The sequence below is a fragment of the Leptopilina boulardi genome, unplaced genomic scaffold (assembly GCF_019393585.1).
Source record: "Leptopilina boulardi isolate dan_hultmark-lab unplaced genomic scaffold, ZJU_Lbou_2.1 LbouV2_19, whole genome shotgun sequence".
NCBI lineage: Eukaryota > Metazoa > Arthropoda > Insecta > Hymenoptera > Figitidae > Leptopilina > Leptopilina boulardi.
Genome location: NW_026137740.1, coordinates 252865 through 270487, shown reverse-complemented (window position 1 = coordinate 270487; position 17623 = coordinate 252865). Strand labels below are relative to the sequence as shown.

The 17623-nt window shown below is 32.3% G+C and overlaps 1 protein-coding gene across 3 annotated transcripts in view; it reads left to right on the top strand.

The window, feature by feature from the left end:
- The window catches only part of LOC127277892 (histone-lysine N-methyltransferase PRDM16-like), a 64759-nt gene that overhangs the window by 43059 nt on the left and 4077 nt on the right, over positions 1–17623 (top strand). For all 3 annotated transcript variants that reach the window (XM_051299321.1, XM_051299322.1, XM_051299320.1), the window contains exons 4-6: positions 8390–8521; positions 10099–10225; positions 16527–16626. In XM_051299321.1, the coding sequence (XP_051155278.1) occupies positions 8390–8521; positions 10099–10225; positions 16527–16626 (359 nt within the window). The remainder of the gene's footprint in view (positions 1–8389; positions 8522–10098; positions 10226–16526; positions 16627–17623) is intronic.

Sequence of the window (17623 nt, the reverse complement as noted above, 5' to 3'; positions counted from 1 at the left end):
AAGATATGATACCTTTGAATGACTTTATAAATACAGTCAGACCGTGTATATTTTGACATTTAAATTTACTTTTTTTGTATCCGACAAACTTTCAAGTGAGAGACAGAGAGCCACAAAAACCCCTTTTTTGTCGTCCCAATAATCGTTGCACTTGTCCCGAAAAACTTGTTTTGTATTTTCGTGAAACAAGATTATTGTTATATCATTTCAGTTAGATTTACACTGAAATTCAATCATATTTCACCAACAATTAGTAGAATTCTTTATTGATTGAAATAGTCAAATCTGAATTATCATTAATCGGTAAAGCAGTGAAACAATCAAATCTGGATTACAAAGTTTAGAAAATGAAAAACTGATATTGCGAGTGGAGATAAACCTGTTAAACAAGAGATTGATAATTTCACGGTTATTTTTTAATAAAGTTCCGGGACAGAACTATAAACAAGTTGAAAAGGAATTTTTTTCCACTTAAAAAAAAGTAAGCGTAAAATTTGGGGTGATAAATCTGTGAAATCCACTATCTATCGAAATGGACATAAGAGGCACGTGTTACCAAAGTATAAGGTTGACCCTCGCCATGACCATGGTTGTGATCACCCCGAACTAGGGGCTCTTGGTCCTTTTGTCAGATGACTCCCTATTTGCTTCTTAGCTTCTTCTCTCGCTCACCCTGATTCTTATTTTTCACACATATATTTATCTATTTCGTCTCACAAATACATATGTGATTGTTGTAGGTGTACAACGGACCCTTCTAAACTTAATTGAACATGTTTGCAACTCATAACGAGAAGTCGTCTAAGTGCTCCTGGTTATAATTTACGGGCAACAATTATATGCCCTTTGATGTAGCGACGATTGTCTCCAAGATTCAAGTAACAATATATATTTGAACTCTGATCATTGCGCGCAGGATAATTCTCAGGATGTGGAACTTTCTCGGCCTCCTCACCTTCAAAGGAATCACATTTTCTCGCGAGAGCGCCCTGCTTTTACCTCGTCTTCGAGAGAAGCCCCATAATGAATTTCGAGGGCGAGCAAACTCTTATTATTGTCGGGGGCGACATTGTTCATCAATTAACGATTCATTACTTTTAAGGTTTTAGAAGTTTCCTTACTTTTTTTGAGAATTTTTTTGCAGGCTTCATAAACTCTCTTAGTAATAATCCATTTTCTTCAGAAAAAATTGATTGGATTGTTACTTAATTAGAACTGAAGAATCTGGCTTGTTGTTGCAACAATTTTTTTGTTGGTCTAACAATTCGAAAGCAAATCTGATGGATTTTTAATTTTCTTCAGTTAGATTAAAATCAGGATAGGGTTAACAATCCGGTTACTGGAATTCCTTTTTTATGTCTAATTTTCTTTTCTATAAAGTGAAACTAAAATTACAATGAAAATTGTAGATTATGAAATCAGTATTGTTTTTCATGTTTATTATATGAGAGTTACATATGTATACTTGACCCACTTGACTCCTGGTGGACAAGCTATGCAAGTAATGACAAGGCAGGCAGTGCCCTTCGACCCGTATCTAACGTGCAGCAGATGCCTCCCTCAACTTTTTCGTGCGAGTTATGTTATATATATATATAATATTTTTGTAAGGGAAGCTACCCCCGTGTTTCTATCTAACGGTATAAATTATATCGTATAGTCGCGTCAGCTTCAGCCCCTCTCTTATGATCGATCATTAGAAGACCTATTTACCAGAAAATTTGGCAAAATTGTTTTTCCACTGTCGAGACATTGCTTTTGACGTTGCGCGATATACCATTAGACAAATCGAGAGATATCATATTCCATTCGAATTTTTCATGCGTGATGATACCTCGACATAATATCATAATACTTTTGTATTATTTCTTGCGTCGTAATGGTATCGAAATATTTCCAACCCCAAATGATTTATAATCGTTGTTCTAGTTTTAAGAATTTTTGACCTTAGGGAAGAATTGGGATCCATTTCTAGTTGATCCAAATGACCATAAAAAAAATTTGAGATAATTTTCACAAAGCTCAAAGAGGGTCGTATATTTTCAACAACAAAAATTGTTCTATCAGTGCTTGAAAATTTTAACATTTAGAAACGGATTTTTTTTAAACAGATATTTTAGGGAATTATATTTACCAAAGAAAAGGATTGTATTAGCTGTGGGAAAGGCATTAATTTTTCGTTATATTTAAGCAGTGCAGGTCTACTGTATTAGATATATACTCAACCCCAAACAAGTAATTTGGTCAGTGAGGGTTGATAGATTGTGCGAATAGTGAACGATAGACTATAGGTATATACAATGGCCAAACTAATCTGGTTCAGCAAAGGGAGTAGCTAAGTTCAATATACGCCATAATGCCAAGGGCAATTTCAACTATTGCTCTGCATAAATCAATCTCCTTAACCTTTTCTTCTCCTATAGTGTGTTGCTCCCACGCGATATATGTAAACAATCATAATATTGTTATTGTTTCTTGTAATAATTTTTTTTAAATTAGATTTCTACAATACCGACATTTTTTATTAGAAACAACTATATTTTGAAAAATGATTATGGAATTTATTTTCACCTGCATAATTTTGAATATTTGGGGAAAATTTCTTACTGTTAGAAGCATTGTAGACCTAATGAAATTTCTTGAGATTCATTAAGATTGTTAGCGTCGCGTCAGGAAAGGAGACGTGTGTCTATATTACTAGAGTCCAGGGATCTGAGAGAGGAATTAGGCAAAGATGTCGCCAAGTTAACGTGCTTTTGTGCTTTTGATTTCACTTTCTCACTCTCTCTCTCTCTCTGTTTTGGTAATCCTACTCCCCTTCCCACGCGAGGGTGAGCTGACGTCGCCATTACCAAGTTGAGAATCGTAAACAGCCCTGTTATTTAAGGCATGATAATTGACTGCGTTGTTTCGCTATGGTGAACTCAACGAATTTTCCTAGTATATATGGAGTCCTTTTAATTCCGACGGAAACTCCCGAGAAAAGCCTTATGTTTCTATTCTATGAAATATTCCATTCAACACGAAAATTTGCATGTATTAAATTTCATCTCTCTAATGTTGGATTAATTTTACTCTCGTATAATATTCCCTACACGTTCATTCTCCTAAAAATCGAAACGAAACATAATTATTATTTTATCCTCGTATTAATTTATTTATACTATACTATTTCAAATCAATTTCCATTTTATTTTTTCATATTTTTTCGCTTCAAAAATATGAAAACTAAAAAATAAATAAAAACTGATTTGAAATAGTGCGTCGGAAGATTGCGAGTCTGATAGATGAATGATTCCTAAATGCTATACGGGTGAATGGAGAACACGCTGTGACCGTTAAAAGCATTTTTGCGTCGATCATCATGCGGCTATCATTCTCCATCTATTCGTTTTATTCATATAACTTTCCTCTCGATATCGCCAAGATAATAACTTGAAAAAGTGTTGTTAGCTTCTCAGGCAAAAAGTTGAACTTGATCATGATTAAAGTCTTGATTAATAAATAATCCAAAACCGACCCTAAATGAAATTTTGTTTAAATAACCATTTATTTATTAAACGAAATTTCAGTCAAAAGCAAAATTAATTTCCGTTTCAAGTTTAAATTCCTTTGTGAACAACTATAACTATTATAATGCATCTAATTATTCTACAACTTGTATAGAAAATACGAGAATTTGAATATGTTGAAGGAAATTTCCGTTTTAAAAGGAAAAAGAAGAAGAGATGACAATCGTGAAAGGTTATATTATTCACCCGCATTTTGGAAAGATTTGCACTGAGCTCTCAGTCACAATGATGCGACTCGGAACGTTATGTGCCGATTATAAGGGACTATTATTGAAAAAGTTTCCTAGTTTTCAGCAAAGCATCGCATGTAGTGAAGATTTTTCGTTTCCCATTTTCGGCATTTTCTGTAAACGCGGATGCCCCACTAAAAACCTTTCGACAGATCGGTTTTGTTGAAGGTGTGAGGTTACAAAGGAGGCGATCATGTGTTTTGTAACCGAGTGCGTCCTTGCATCGCCTAGGTCGAACAAGATTACTCGACCGCATGTCCTGATTGTCCGGAAAGTCCCATTTTTCCCCCTCTAGAAAATGTGATGTTATAATAAATTTTTTTTTGTACCATCAACATTCTATTTTGATTTCTCGAGCAATTTTTCACATCAGAAGATTTATTGACAAAAGAACATGGGTAATAAATTGTCAGTTCATTTTTAATTGTTTTTGAACAAATAACCTCCATATGACAGTATAAATTGAGTGAATGAAAAATCGGTCAAATTCTGGCAAAAAATAGTTCGGACAAATACAAATTTTGAAAAATAAAAATTCTATCAAATTAATTTCAGACATTATTAATGCGTCTCCGAATTCTAATAAAATAAAAATTAAAACTTATTATAATTATTCAAAGCTATATTTTAGCGGAAACCAATTTTACTCTTTTTTCATAGAAAGCAAATAATTTGAAATTTTTAACAAGAGAGACGTAAAACTTGTTTGTAACAAAAAAATTGAGATGTCAACGATTTTGACAAAAGGGATATAGATCTATGTTTCTTGACAACTGGCCCAGCCGGAGCTCATCTTCGTGGAAGCATCCTCTGTTAGTTTTCCTTTCAACAAGGCCCACAATAGAGGCGTTAAAGCAGATAAGGTCAGAAGGAAGAATGCTCGAAAATCTGTTTCTGACACATTTTTCGCAGTATTTCAGTTTTCATCTGTTAGAAAGAAATTCTAACTGGAAATTTTAATTATAACCCCTTGCCTTTTTTTCAAAATAATAGTAAAGGATAAGTTTAAATAGCAACTAATACATCTAAAGAATTATATAGAATCAGAAGAATAATTATAAATTTAGAGAATTTTAAAAAGACTGATTTAAATTTAACTTCTTTGTCGTAACCTTTAATCAATTTTCCGTGAAACTTATTCTTAACAACAAATTTTGATAAAGGGCGGCACAAGTCAATGAAATCTTTCTATAAAGGGGAATAAATGCGATCCCATTAAATCGGAAGGTAATCCCTGATGATTTTGCAGAGTGTTGTCCCGACTATAACATCGAGATGAAAGCGTGTCTCATTTTACGACAGTTTTTTTCATTTTTTTTTTCTTGACACTCAATTGTCATATCTATCCGTTTTCGAAACTGAGAAGTAAAAAAAGCATTATCAAAATATATTTCCTTATAGCGACAAATCTACCACACGAATTGTCCGCACATGTCCACACGTGCCGACAAAGTGAAAAATTTCCTGCTGTGAAAGATTTAAAGGCGGCGTTCGTCCTCAACGTCTTCTTCTTCTTCTTCTTCCATTCATACAAAGATGGAAAAAAGGAAAAATCTCTTCGTCACGCGTTGTTCAAAACCAATTTCACTTCACCAATCATCTATATACTTTATTTCCAGATCACGTGTGAAATTTCTCACAGTTCGCGACACAACAACAAAAGAGAGACGATATTCTGTAAACTACGCACTTTTTTCCATTGTTGATCAATTAATTTTAAATTTAAAAATGCGCATGAATTTTTTCCAAATTTTAAATAGCCTAATGATTAAGTAGACTAAAATCAATTATCACAATCATAATATATCCGCAAATTCTTATTTGAACTGATATTTTTTTGGCCCTATTCTTTTGTGAACTAATCTTTATATGGCCTCATCACCACTTGACCTACTTTTCATTTGGCCTAATCGACATTTGACCTAATTTTCAGTAAACAACAAACATTTGTTTTCTCTTTAAAGAATATTAAACAAACTTTGCATTTATAATTAGAAAAAAATGTCAGTTTGTGCCATTTTTTAATGTCACATGACACTCGATTTAGTGATGATTTTCTTTTTTCATTCGTTGACAAATAAACGGTGATTTAAGGTATCATTGTTGAAAGGTGTGATGGGATGTATATAGATTCTAATCTGTCGTGTAACCCGTGGATTCTTCTTATTGTGTGCAGGGTTCGTGCCCATCTCCTAGAAATACTTCTTAGTGTCCCCCAGTAGCTGGGATCCATTATTGCCCAGGGCAAATCGTCTTGCTTGTCACTTTTCTTCTCGTTCACAAAAATTGTATATATACTATACATATTACTTTGTCTGCACGCGTGGGACATTACGAGTTTTTCGACCAAACTACCTGACACCACAGTGTTGTTTGCTTCTAAAATCTGGTAATGGACCTGCGACGCACAAATACGGTCCAATAAGTCATGAATTTCGGCTTCAGCAAATTTAAAAAAAAATCCCATCATATTCTTCATAAGTATCTTCTCTTTTCGATTAATTATTAATGAGAGGAATTAAAAGATTCAAGATTTAGAAGTGTTTTTCTTTATCGACATCGAAAGAAACACATGAAGAATCCCTAAAATTTATTTGTTAAAATTTTTATTTTATACAATTTCATCAGATTGAATTTTCTTTTAGCCAAATTTTTATTTGTTCGAATTATTTTTTTGGCAGAATGCAAGCCAAAGAATTTTGACTATTACATTAAAAAGAAAATTCAATTCGCGTTTCATAGAATCTCTCAAAAAAAGAAGAAAAATAAACAAGAATCTCGTATTGTCAGTAAAAAAAGATATAATATATACAAAAAATTGAGGCTCTTTTTTCATTCTAAAAATATTTTCTGAATTGAATATTTTTTTTCCTGAATGAAACAAAGTTGAAGGAGAAAGTGTCGAAGCATGAATAAGTTTTAGACAAGGATTACACCCGATGTTTTCGGAAGTTTATTTTAAAGAGACAGAGCGAGGGAGACGGGTTTATGCGATCCGGATTAAGTTGTGGAGAGGTATGCGGATAAAGTGCATGCAAAGGTTTTTCAAAAAGAAAATTGGAAGAATATACTTTTGCTGAGAGGCTCAGTAACCGAGATTACTTACCATAACCTAATGGCACTTATCCACCTGTGAGTTATCTTATTGATTTTTATGCTCACCCCATAGTTCCTCCTACGACCCGACAGGTGGTAGAACTTGTACAACACAGGTAGAAAATATCGTAAGTCTAATGGATCTCTGATAACATGAAAATTATCTGAGATTTATCTCTGCCCCAAAAAAAGAGAGAAACCATCTATTGTTTGATCATCCACAAAATATTTGTCGAGATTATTATTTTAAACCTCATTTATCTACAGAGAAAAATATTTTCCAAAGTTCCGATTGATTATTCGGTTTATTTTCTTTATTGGATGTATTTATATGTTATTTTTGAATTACAAATATTGGGTTTGGAAAAAAGAATTTTTTTTCTAATTTCTGCAAGTCATTTTGTACAAGTGCAACCGTTTACACAGAATGGATTCCCCTTATAAACTTTGATTATTCTCACCCTATACGGTAGTTTATATCTTCACCCTCGTGGAAAAGTGGAAACGTGCTGAAATCATCGACAATACATTGACATTTTAATGGCACAAATTTGACAGACGGTGACGAATCGTGGTATTCATTAGCCGCTCTTGAAAATTTAAGCTACCAATATTAGGGTTAATGAGTATTGTTGGAAATATTTATCTCATGTAAAACAAAAAGTTTTCTTCTTTCATATAGACGCTCATTGAGAAAAGAGACCTTATTACATTAACGAATCGAAGATTTAGGTTAGGAATCTTATGAATTGACACTAGTACCAACCATGTAACGGAAAACTATAAAATAATGGCGCCAAATTTAAACGTTGAAATAAAGAGAAAAAGTTTTTAATATTTTTCAAATTAGATCTAAAAATTCATATTTTATATGAATTTATATTTTCATGAAGAATAAAATGTTGAATGACCAATTTGCCGAGATGATAAATTTAATAGTAGGTATAAAGTGTGTATATACACATATTGAATTGAGATACTTCCAATTAAGCAAGAACTGAACTCCATTAAAATTGTGATCCTCGGTCAACGAAGCGTCAGTAAGTGCAAAGAAAACGTGGGGAGCGTGAGGATAACGATTAAATTCGATGATCGTTGTTGCTGAGAGGGTCAGAGAAGTAAGAAGTGTGGTCCTAAGGGGTGGATCAGGGTGAAACGCATGGTTACCCATGCATCGCGAAATTTCTGAGCCCACAAGACAATTTAGAAAAATCACTTGACTCGCCCTAAAAGCCCAGGGATCATGGAACTAACTCCAGATGCTGTATATGTATACGCGAATTAGGATATAAAGCGCATCGAGAAGTGAATTGCTGTTTAGCCTCTCCACACATTAAAAAAAAAGAATGAAAATTGCCGTAAATGTTAAAATAAATAAATAATGTATTCCACGCCAAATCAGACTTTTTTTCTTTTAGTTTACTAATTGAGACTAGCTTTCATGATTTTTGTCAATTGTTGTTACAAGAATAAAGAAAATATTTATTGCAGGTCAAAGTTCCGGGAAGTGGAGCGAGAGGATGGTTTGATGCATCTCATGAAACGAGTAATTGGCTCAAGTATATTAGAAGTACATCGAGTCCACACACTATCAACATGCGACACGTTCTCATTGGAGGAGAGGTAATTAGAATTTGAATAATTCACTACGACCATAACTTAATTGACTGTACGGAAATTCAATACAGAATCAATGAGTTTCAATTTGCCATGGACTATTATTATATTATAATCAATATATAAATACATATATTATATGCTGATAATTATTATTAACTTCTATTTTGTACCAGTCTGATGAGTGGAACACGCGCGCGCCTCAATGGAGCATTGAAGTGTAATTTACAATCTGCTCTAAAAAGCAACTGACGTTTAACAAAAACGTCAGTTGTGACTAATTTCACGAATAATAACACAATGAAAATTAATCAGTTTTGTGCCAGAATTTGCCTTGGCACGAGTCATCGCGCCATCGGTTTCAACTAATTTTATTTCATGTACAATATTGTACAATATGCGCCCATTTCGAAATTTTTATATTTATTTTCACAATGTCAAAAAATTCGGAGAAATTGGTCACCTTTTTTTGGAGGGGAGGGATATTTTAAGCACGACATGCGGATTTGGTTACTCTCCTTTTCTTTTAGGGTTCATAAATTGAATTTTTAAATAATCGCAGTATATTTTTACATTTAGCTTATAGCCATTTTTAAATTTTCTTTTAATAATTTGAAATTTTAAAAATTGCTTTTTACGACAATTCAAACTTTTAATAATTCGAATTGTTAAAAGTTCGAATTTCTTTAGAAACTCTTCAAAAAAAAATGTTGCAATTTGTAGAATGAAAATTCCAGTACACTTTTGTTGGAGAAAAAAATTATACAGAGTTTATATAGGCAATTGGTTGTAATGATAATGAAGGGGTTATCGAGTAAACAATATATGTATACTGCGATGTGAAAGAAGAGTTTTGGTCACGGTGTGAACAAAGCCACATATGGCCACGAATGTCGTGTGGGTGGTACCCTAAAGCGTTTAGTTATTAAGTCACCCCCATGAAACTATATAACTCATATCTATCGTGGCAGTAGTTTCCTGACAAAAGTTTCTCGGAATGGATCAGCACGGAACGCTCTATCAGTGCGTCGAATGTCATCATGATCGCTCATTGGGGTCGTAATGATACTTTCAAGATAAATTTATATATCCCACCCCACTCTAAAGAAATTAAGAATTTAGCCAAACATTATAGTTTTAATAAAATATTTTTTTTTCTTTCGTCTTTCAGTAGTTTTTATTTCGTTTTAAAATAGTTTCAAAGTAGTTTTACGTTAGTTTCAAAATAGTTTTAATTCAGATTGAAAATAGATTCAAAGTAGTCTCAGTGTAGTTAATTGTTAGATAAAAAAATTTAACCACGATTTTACTAACAACTTCAATATTTAAAGAGATAATTTCCTGCAATATTTCCTCACCATTTTGTATTGTTCACAAATCAACTTGTACAAAAAACTAAATTTACTTTGCAAAAAGTACAATTTCAACAATTTATCTATAATTTTCAAACTCGTATTGGTGAAACGTAAAGTGAAAAATTTTACAGTCATCACTCGTAACCGGTTATTTTTTTCAAAAACTGAAAATGAAGTTGCACAAAAAAATCGTTAAAGAACATGAATAAAATAATGAAAATGTTTCAGGTTGTATACGAGACAGTGCGAGATGTGTCAGCCGGTGAAGAGTTATTGTTGGGTCTTCGAGAGCCACTTCAACTTCCAGACTTGTTCGGGGAAAACACGACCGAAGACAGAAGCGATCGAGAGACCGGTGAGTGCATATATATAAAAAAAAAGACTCCTTTAGCTGTCTTTATGACTTTTCAAGCTGATAGGAATCGACATTACCCTAGCTCGTGTGCATACGATTAGCCCCTAGGGCAGGTGCGAGATTCGAGAGTGACGATGAGGGCCGGCAGAGGGTTAAAAATCCCAAAATCGTTAATCGTGAAAAATACACTCGGCATTTGCACTGGTTACGTATTAGGTGCGTATTATATATGTAACGACTCTCGTCATGGCCTGTGACTCTGGCGTGATTCACCTGGTGGTGCGCGGCCGTTGAGTATTAACCCCATGTATTACACTTCGATTATTATATATAAGTACAGCACGAGCTCACAATTATTTTCCATTCACGTTTCCTCCTCTACCATCACTGTTTCATTCTATAATTAGCTTTTCATGTTTTTAATTGTTTGATATGGCTAGATTTGAACTTTTTTTTATGCTTCGCTTAACCTTTTTCTAAATCGAAAAAAAACCCAATATGTACATTAGTTGGTAATGCGTCATTTTTGATAGATCGAGGAAAAAATAATAATAATATCAAAAATAAAATAATAATTGACTATAAAAAAAATTCGTTTAAATTTATAAAAGAAAATCGCTGAAAGAAAAGAAATAAAACTTTTGAATAAGTTAAAAAGTTTCTGAGATGAGATTAAGTTGTATTTTATTGGGAAAAAACAGTGCCCGATTTTTGTTGACCCTCTCCAAACGAAACGGTATGGTACTTTAGTGTCTTAATTAATTTTCAGAAATTAACACTGCTACCAGGGTTGCTTTTAATTGCTACGCTAAGTTGCTCCACTAAAATTGTCCCATAAAAATGCGCTCCTTCGTTAAGATTTTATAATCGACATTCGGAGCACGCGGTATCATTTCAAGGATAAATATTTTAATTGCTGCCATATAAAAGGGCACAATTTTTGTTTTAAAAAAACCAACTTTTCATAACTGGAATAAATTTCGTTTATGAAATGTTTTTTTCTTTTAAAATTAGAAATAATTGTGTCAAATTATTACTTGTATATATAATTGAAGAAAATAAATAAAAAACATTTTAAAACAAAAAAAATAATAAAATTTAAAAAATATCTTAGCGAACAGAATTCATTGAATTGATATATAGATATTGAAGCATTAATAATGGACAAACATTTGACCGGAACTGACTGCGGACACTTCCGGAACAGCTTGAGCCTCTTAAACAAAACCACAGGGGTTGATAATAATTTCAACTAATTTCACTCGTCAAAACATCGGGATTATAAGTGTTGATATAATTTCATTTTTTTCTGTTTTAAATTTGATTCAGTCACTTTCAGGTGCATAATAAATATTAATCGACTAAAGAAAAAACGAATTTGGTCGAGAAAAATTATTATTTCCTGGTCGATGAAATGAAAAAAAACGTTAATGGTATATAGTACGAATCTAATAATAAATAACAATCACACGAGTGCAAATTCTCATTCGAGTTACGATAATTAGTAAACGTATATATAGCTATCGGCCAAGTTTAACAATAAGCTCTGTTTTAATCGTTGCGACATCTGGATGTCGAATAACTTTTCCCCTCAATTCTACACTCACACGTATACACAGTTCAAAACTGAGAGTATTATCGCGCAAGACAATCGTCGAGCACAGAAAATCATAAACCCTCAACTTTGAGCCACTCCATTAAACGACATCGTAAAAATTAAGTCAAGTTCTTGAACAATTTTCAAATTGGTTAAACTGAGCTTCAAGTCTGTTTCAGAATTTCTTCTTTTCAAAATAATTACAATAACTGAATGTTCTATTAATTAATTTAATTTTGTATTTAGGATTATTTTGAAATACAAAAATAACATTGTTCAGAGAATCCGAAAGTATATTATTTGTAAATGATATCTCGACGACGAAAAGAGAATCATATGTTTCTAAATTTCTCTCAGCCAAAATAAAGTACATTACAAAGTAACCTAACTTTCTATTTAAAAAAAGGAGATTAGTTTATAAGTGATACAAGGGCTCTTTGAAAATGGATCCATGCTAAACGAATGGAAAGATGTCATAATGGAAATAACGATGTCAAACAAATGGCACCACCCCTGTTTAACCCTTGTAATGCAAGGCATCTGCGCTGAGCCTTAGGATAATTTTTTTTCTCTTTTTATTTTTTTGCACAGTGGGAGGAATGGGGAGACAGGCGGAATCGCTTTAACACGCCTACATGGGGTTTATATATATTGCCGTACCTACAGACGCATTCAAATGGCAGCTCAACCTCAGATATAATATTTCGATCAAGCCGCTTCTCTCATTGTGACACGTGTCTTTGTGTCGTCACCGGATTTTATTGTACATTTATAATGCGACAGATTTACACCTTTATTCTCTTTTTAGAACCGGTATTTATCATAACCCGTTGACCAATTTCAATTTAACAAGGTTATTAACAATATCAACAAAATTAAATAATAAAAATAATAAATGTCTGGGTGTGTATATTTATATCAAATTATACAAAAATTCAATTTTATTGAAAATGTATTTTAAATCTAAATATAAATGTCGATTAAAATGTTAGTTTCAAGTGTCAACCCTGAAATATATAGGTATATATTGATTCCGATTGCGTATCGTGCGTGTATATGATAATTGTGGTAATTTAAAGGGAGATGCTACCTATATATGAACACACATTTACTATATATAAGGGGGAGTGTTGCCAACTGACAGAGACTGTTAACAAGAATTATGGTTTTTATTTTGAAGCAGAGATTTTTTTTCTCTGATGTACACGCGTTATTCGTATATTTCTTGCCTCCTGGCCCTATATACATACATATATTTTTTCATCTCGCTCGATGGCTCTATTAGGACACAGAGAGAGAAAAAGATAATTTATGACTCTCATTGTCGATTAACACGCGCATAACCAGGGTCACAGAGTGTTAAGGGAAAAAAACACACGCGGATCAAAAAAGGGGTACCGCACACAAAAGGCGCACGCGACACTTTTTCTAGGGTGGGAGTGAGAAGGGATGATTTTGCATCGGACCCGAAACCAACCCTATCTTCATTCTATCCATTCGACTAATGACGTGACTATTTGACGTTTAGATCAGGTTCATGATACATTTTTAGCGAAATAATTCTCTTTATTCTCTGTCATGATATGGTTTAGATATTTTTTTTTGTGAAACTGATTTTATTCTATCTGATGATAAATTAAATTAATCCGTGGAATAATAGAAAAAAATTAAGCTATTAATTATTATTATTATTACTATTATCATTAATGTGGGGGTCCAATTTCACATGCTTTTTATAAATTTATAATTTTCTTTTACTTACTGAAGTTGATGACTCTTTTTTCTCGATGTCGGGAAATCTGAAAATAAAAGAAGAAAATCAATTAATTAAGAAAATAAAAAAATTAAAGCGGGGTCTGTAATAAAATTTTTTCAATAAATTAAAATATTTACCTTAATAACGAATTTTCAGCTTCAAGGAGATTATTCTTTCAAACTAAGTAGCCCTCGGAGATCCCTACTTTCAAGTTAAATTTCCATTCAGAAAATGTGAAAAATAACCGTAAAAATAGACCGAGTTCTAAAAAGTCTGAATGTGAAGAACTCGTTGTCCTTCAAGATACCCTTTTTTACTTTTGTCCTTATCTTTGAAGTACGTCACACCACAAACCATCGAGGATAGTTTCTGCAAAAAGAAAAATTAAAATACTGTCAGCGCTGTACTAATATGTATAGTTAAATCTTTAACCGTTCGGTAATATAGAAATCTTTAAAAAATATTAATAAATAACAATAGATATACGCAGTTAGTCAAGTTTTGTTGAATCAACAAAAAGTTAATTTGGCCCAATCAAATTATATCTTTATTCGAAAAATTTATTAAAATAAACACAAGACGTTTATTTAAATCAAATAGATATTTATTTAAATCAAACAAATTTAGTTTGAAATAACCGAAAAATGTTGTTGTCTTATAAACAAAAGATGTTGAAAAGTTTTAAATAATTTCATTGATTTCCGTTACTTTTTCCCATGCAACGGCCTGCAACCGACTTGGCTGGGGGTATGTCGTTGGTGGATCCCACCTGTTGACTTCCCAGCATATTCTACATTCGACGTTCTTATTAAACATCGAATTAGCATAATTTATCAGACCACCTGACAACCGAAATCAGACCGGTGTGTTGTTGAGAATAAAGTGGATTCAATTTCCATTTCCCTTCATTCGAAAAAATATAATTATTATTAATTTCAAATCTTCCGTTTAGAAAAGTTAATCTATGTCATCAATTTTCATTCTTTTTTCGCTTTTTTCATTTTATAATACCTACACATTTATTTTATTCACTACAGACAATATATATGAGATTACTTTTTCCAAACACAAAACACGTTTTTCGTTTCGTATTAAAAATATTCTCTTTAAACAAAAGTATTTTTTGTTTTTGAAAATAAGAAGAAGTAAAGGTGTGCAGGAGAAAAGTTGAAGAGCTATCGACCAACGGTTATTTAAATCTCCCGGTACACTTGTCCGGCCATATGGTTTGACGATGGGCCCCCCAACGGACCTTCATGGGAACCGGGCACAACCCCGCACGCCACTGTACACACTTCATGATCGACCAACCCCTTAACAAACGTTAATTGTCCTCTATCCACGACTAATTTGGAGCCGCATGTCCTGAATTTAAAAAAGAAAATGAGGATGCGGTCGACCTCTTAATATTCCACAACCCAAAAGTTACACCATAACACCTAATAGGAATTTGAAAAAAATTTTCCCACCCTCCAAAAAAATATCCACAACCATTTTCACATACAAAACAACACTATTTTTTGAAAAATATGAACTTAAAAAAATACTCTTCCTTAGAGAGGGCAAATCCTCAATTCCAATCCTTTAACTTTTATGCTTGAAAGTAGAGTATTATTCTACAATTGATTACACATTTACCTCTCTTTAGAAAAGTATTATAGGACTATACTCTACCATTTTCCCCTCACAGACGAGAATAATATTCTTCGTTTAAAACTAATCCTCTCATTTTCTTTTCTTTCACTTTTCATTCATAAATGAGGTATCAAAAAGATTTTCCTATCAATTTAAGAGGATTGTCTTCTCAAATACAACTGTTATACGAATTTAGGTTGAGAGGACAAAACTTTTAAATTGAAAGAGAATCCTGATACCAAATTGTAGAGGAAAAATTTCATAAAAATGGGAGGAATACTCTTAAATCTAACATTAGAATTTAAACAATTTTTGTAAAACATATATGTTATATATGTATATGTGTAAAAGACATTATAAATAGAGCATTGGGCAGTGTAGGATCTTTGAAAACCGGAAGTTACAGTAGGTGGTGGAACGAAAGTGGTATAGGTTGCGATTTATAAGCGATGGCCCCCTGTCGTTTTGACGTATCCTTCCTTCCTGATTTGACTTGCAACCACGACATTTGGGGTGCATATTGCGGGGGGTATATGAGTACTCACTCTCACCCGCTATTGGCTGACGAGCAACCCCGCTTTTACCAATGGGAAACGGTTCCGGTCACCCTCTCTGTATTCACCTACTGAAATAGAGTGTACTCTATTCTGCACAAACTGGAGCATCATTGTGGCTATTGTCTTTGTCCAAGCTAGTGTGTCTCATCAACCAGTTTTGTGATTCGTTAAAGTACGAACTAATTTTTTAGTTGTAAGTTTGTGTTTAATTATTAAATATATGGCGACATTACCTTAATATTTTAAGGTTGTAGAAATTATTTTTTTAAGTGTACAATATCATTTGGAAAAAAATTATTTTTAAGAAAGTGTCTGTGTGTCTGTCTGTATTTTAACAAAAAAATTGTTTGTGCAATAATTTAAATAAATTTTAAAATCAATTTCAAAATTTTTATCATTAAAATTAGTACTAGAAAATATTTTTTCTATTGAGAACATTTAATTATTTATTTATAATTTCGCTTTTTATAATAATGAGAGTTCCTATCAGCTTTAGTGTACTGAAAAAAAAATTTATTTGAGTCAACTAAATAGTAGTTTCAAATACAAAAATTATTGATTCAAATACAGTTTATTTAATTCAAAAAAATTATTTGAATCAATAAGTAAATTTTTTTCAGTGCATGAAATAATTGAATGCATTTCTTTATTTTACTAAACAACACTTTGGAAAAAATCAACATTTCATTTTAAAAAAGAATAAAGAATTTAAATTGAAAATTAAAAAAAAATGACAAATTTTCTTTTTTGTTTCAGCTTCTCAACACAGCGAAAATATAGACGAAGATAGAGAGGAGGAGGATGAAAGCGAAATAAAATGTCCCGTCTGCGATAAACCGTTTCAAGATATCGACGTGTAAGTACATGAAAAATCATTTATAAATGTCAACTCCCATGTTTCCATTGATGAAAATCAATCTTCCCCTTTGAAATTTTTATATCTCGCATTTCAGAAATTTTATGTCCAGCATTTTTCAATTTTTTTTCAATACTCGTGAAATTATAACAAATAGTTTTTATAATATATTTTTTATAATTTCTATATTTTAACATTTTTTTCTAAAATATTGATAATCAAGACAATGATGAGATTACTATCCACATATAGGATTTAAAAGTCCGTGTCGTTGATATTAGAATGTCAATTAATAATTAATAGTGCGAATTAAAGGGTGGATTGCGTTATCCACTTAAAATCAGAATAAAGACTAAAAAATAAACGTACGATCACGCGAGCTTTTTCGGTGACTATATGCGTATTTATATATGTGATACGCCGTACATATGCCATGTTGAACACGTGCAATGTCCCAAGTTTGTAAGCACCATTATGCACCCTTAAAAAGTCAACTGCTCCTCATCGATCCGGCATAATTACTGCTTTGATTCGATTGCTCATCGGTTTAACATTTTTTTTTTTTGCTTCTCACGATATTATTTTCTAATAAGCAAACTATACCACGAAATCATAACAGGTATATATTTGAAATCAAAAGTCAGTGCAATTTTAAAAGGACTTGGCTAAAAATCCGCTTCTTATTTGCACAATTTTTTGTGTAAAATGTAAAGATATTAATTTTATAAGTAGTAATTAACCAGAATAATAAAAATATTTTTGCCTAAATTTTTAATATTTGGGGGTTAGATTTTAAAAAATTTATTTTAGTGTTGCAAGTAATATATTATATAAAAAATCAATTTTCAGTGAGATAAGATTTAAAATGGCAAGATAAAATAAGATTCAAAGCCATGTCTCGAGATCGAGGAATCACCTGTTGTAAAGTGTGAAGTGTTAAACGATTCAAAACATTTATGACCCTTTATATCATCAGCTTTGCGTGCTCCCAGCTCAT